We start from the raw sequence: 2,437 nt of genomic DNA on the forward strand, positions 1-2,437 counted from the left end.
TCTCCAGACTGATTAGCGAGTGAAACCTTGAAAGCTCGCGAGATCAGAATGATCTGACGAGGCTAGCGTCATTGAAGCGTTTCGATAGATTGCCAAACTCTACTGATACTGTCGCTCATTACTGACACCTGCTGGACCTTCAAAAGCCTAACGGGCAGCCTATTTATCCCCTTTTCCATTTATAATAGTGGGTTAAACCATGTTTTTCAAACATGGATCGACCTGCTAAGAATTGGCATTTGGCTCCCTTCCCACTGGCAAAAATAAGATGGGTCTAACCCAGAGGTCGAGGATTAGCAGACCGCAGTCTGGATCTGGACCCACCTGTTGGCTAATCTGGACCCAACCTGATTTCAAACATTTATAAATTACTGCATGTTTTTGGACGACAGTGTCAAACTTCACTTGCGCCGCTTCTCCTGTTAATACGGTAAAGCCCTCCGGAGCGTCCGGCTCCAGGCTGCACGTGATCCAAATGAGCCAATGAGCTTTCAGTCTGGGTTGCTGCTGCTGCTACTTTTAGACACAGCAGGCAAACCTGTGGCAAGCCGGGCGATGGGAAAGAAGGAGAAAACGATGAGAAAAAGAGAGCAGAGAAAGTGTGGACTGCTGGAAGAACTGCGGTGAACTGTTGAAAGAAAAGTGAAATGGCGTGCTCAAAGATGACCCTCCATTCTCACTGCAGCCTGAAGTGACCCAAATCCAATTTTTTGGCCCGTATGTGACTGGTAACTGATCTTTTCATGGCTGTCTGAACAACACGGATCTGATTTTTTTCCAATGCGACCCAGGCCACTTGGCTCCTTGGTCCTGAATCCGATACCAATCTGATCTTTTCAAATGTGACCTGTGTCATCCAACCTGAAAGTCATTAATACCCGACAAAGGTCACTATTCTGGGTCTTGCTATGAAGAAGAGGCAAGAAAAACAACAACCATGGCGGGCTATGATGCGGAGAGCAGTATTTATGTTTAACCAGCTTGAAAATATTGTTTTTATGGTTGGGAAAGATCGCTAGACGTGCTCCGTCACTACCTTCCATAAACAAAGAGCACGCTGACCTGTGATGTCATTGTGTCCTCTATTGCGCATGCAGGACACCCGTTTTCTATGACTGCAGATCACTCAGCAGATCACATACAAGTCACATATATTTGGAAATGTGAACGGCAAAACACAAAAAAATTGGATTTCACAAAAAAAAATCAGAATTAAGCATCAAGGGCTGCAGTGTGAACGTAGCCTTAGAGAATGTGAGGCTCAACCTGCTGCTGTGAAGCAGGATTCTCAACCGTGAATAGAATAATAAAAAAAAATAGATCCAGGGTCAAAATGAGCACCTTGATATGTGCTTGAGAATGCAGTGTTCACTTGTGTGTGCTGTGTCACAATGACAATGGGAGTTGGAGGAGTTTCCCAAAGGGCTTTTCACTTTTCACTTTTTCACTTTCACTTAGTCTCCATTTAAGCCCAGGTTTAAAGCCTTGCAGGGCAGCCTAAAGCCCACTGCCAACATCAAGACAGAAAAAAGAAAGAAAATAACCATCAGTTCAATCCAATCAAATCCAAATCCTATCCAACCACACCTGATCAAAGAGATGGGTGATCTCGATTCGGACCGGATCTTTCAGGCCCTGGATGGAGAGGTTCCCGACGCTGCTGGCCACCACGTAGCTGTTCAGAGACCAGCCGTTCTGCTCTGTCTGCAAAAGAAACACCCAAACAATCACCAAAACTATTCCCATGATCCTCGCTGATGAAGCTCAGACATTTGGTTCGTCTTCTCACCATGAACAGGTTGGGGTTGCTGAAGAACATGAAGTTGATCCTGGAAAGTGACGACCTGTCGAAATCGCCTGATGAGACCCCGGTCAGCAGGGAGGAGGGGAGCGTGACCTGAGCCAACGGGTTGGTGGTCCGATCAAACTCGACCTGCAGGGTAAAGAGTCAACAATGAAGCCAACGCAGCTCAGAATAGATTTTGTTAGAACCTTCCATGATGTTTACCTTCGGGTCATTGGAGTTTGGAAGGAAGACGGTGCTAAACGAAGTCTCGTTGAACAAGCTGGCATTGAGGGCCAGTATTCCTAAAGCCAGATGTTTGGAGGTGATGTTGACTGACGGACCATCAAATTCCAGCTTCTTAGCCAGCTCTTCCATAGCCCTCAGAGCTCTGGAGGAAAAACGGCAAAAAATTAAGAAAGGCTTCCCTAAAGTCTGGACCTACTGATCTCTGGAGAGCTCAGTTCCTCAGACAGACCAGAGAGAGGAGATATTCTCTGACATCATGCATAATAAGACGGCATTTCCTTTTTATTACAACTAAATCAGTCTCCGTATCACCTCATGTCTTCTTACTAGGGATGGAACGGTTTATGAAAACCGTCCGAACCGTTCGGTTCGAGTGGCTCGGTGCGATTCGCGTGTGTTTCGTTC

General features: G+C 46.2%; 1 protein-coding gene across 1 annotated transcript in view; it reads right to left on the minus strand.

Annotated features, from left to right (window-relative positions):
- Positions 1-2,437, minus strand: part of LOC107092026 (G-protein coupled receptor 126-like) — a 91,875-nt gene that overhangs the window by 7,946 nt on the left and 81,492 nt on the right. Inside the window, exons 19-21 of the mRNA XM_015386299.1 lie at positions 2,009-2,174; positions 1,790-1,933; positions 1,588-1,704 (exon numbers count right to left, since the gene is read on the minus strand). Of these exons, the coding sequence (XP_015241785.1) occupies positions 1,588-1,704; positions 1,790-1,933; positions 2,009-2,174 (427 nt within the window). The remainder of the gene's footprint in view (positions 1-1,587; positions 1,705-1,789; positions 1,934-2,008; positions 2,175-2,437) is intronic.

Source organism: Cyprinodon variegatus, unplaced genomic scaffold, assembly GCF_000732505.1.
Source record: "Cyprinodon variegatus isolate N-32 unplaced genomic scaffold, C_variegatus-1.0 Scaffold363, whole genome shotgun sequence".
In the NCBI taxonomy this organism is placed as follows: domain Eukaryota; kingdom Metazoa; phylum Chordata; class Actinopteri; order Cyprinodontiformes; family Cyprinodontidae; genus Cyprinodon; species Cyprinodon variegatus.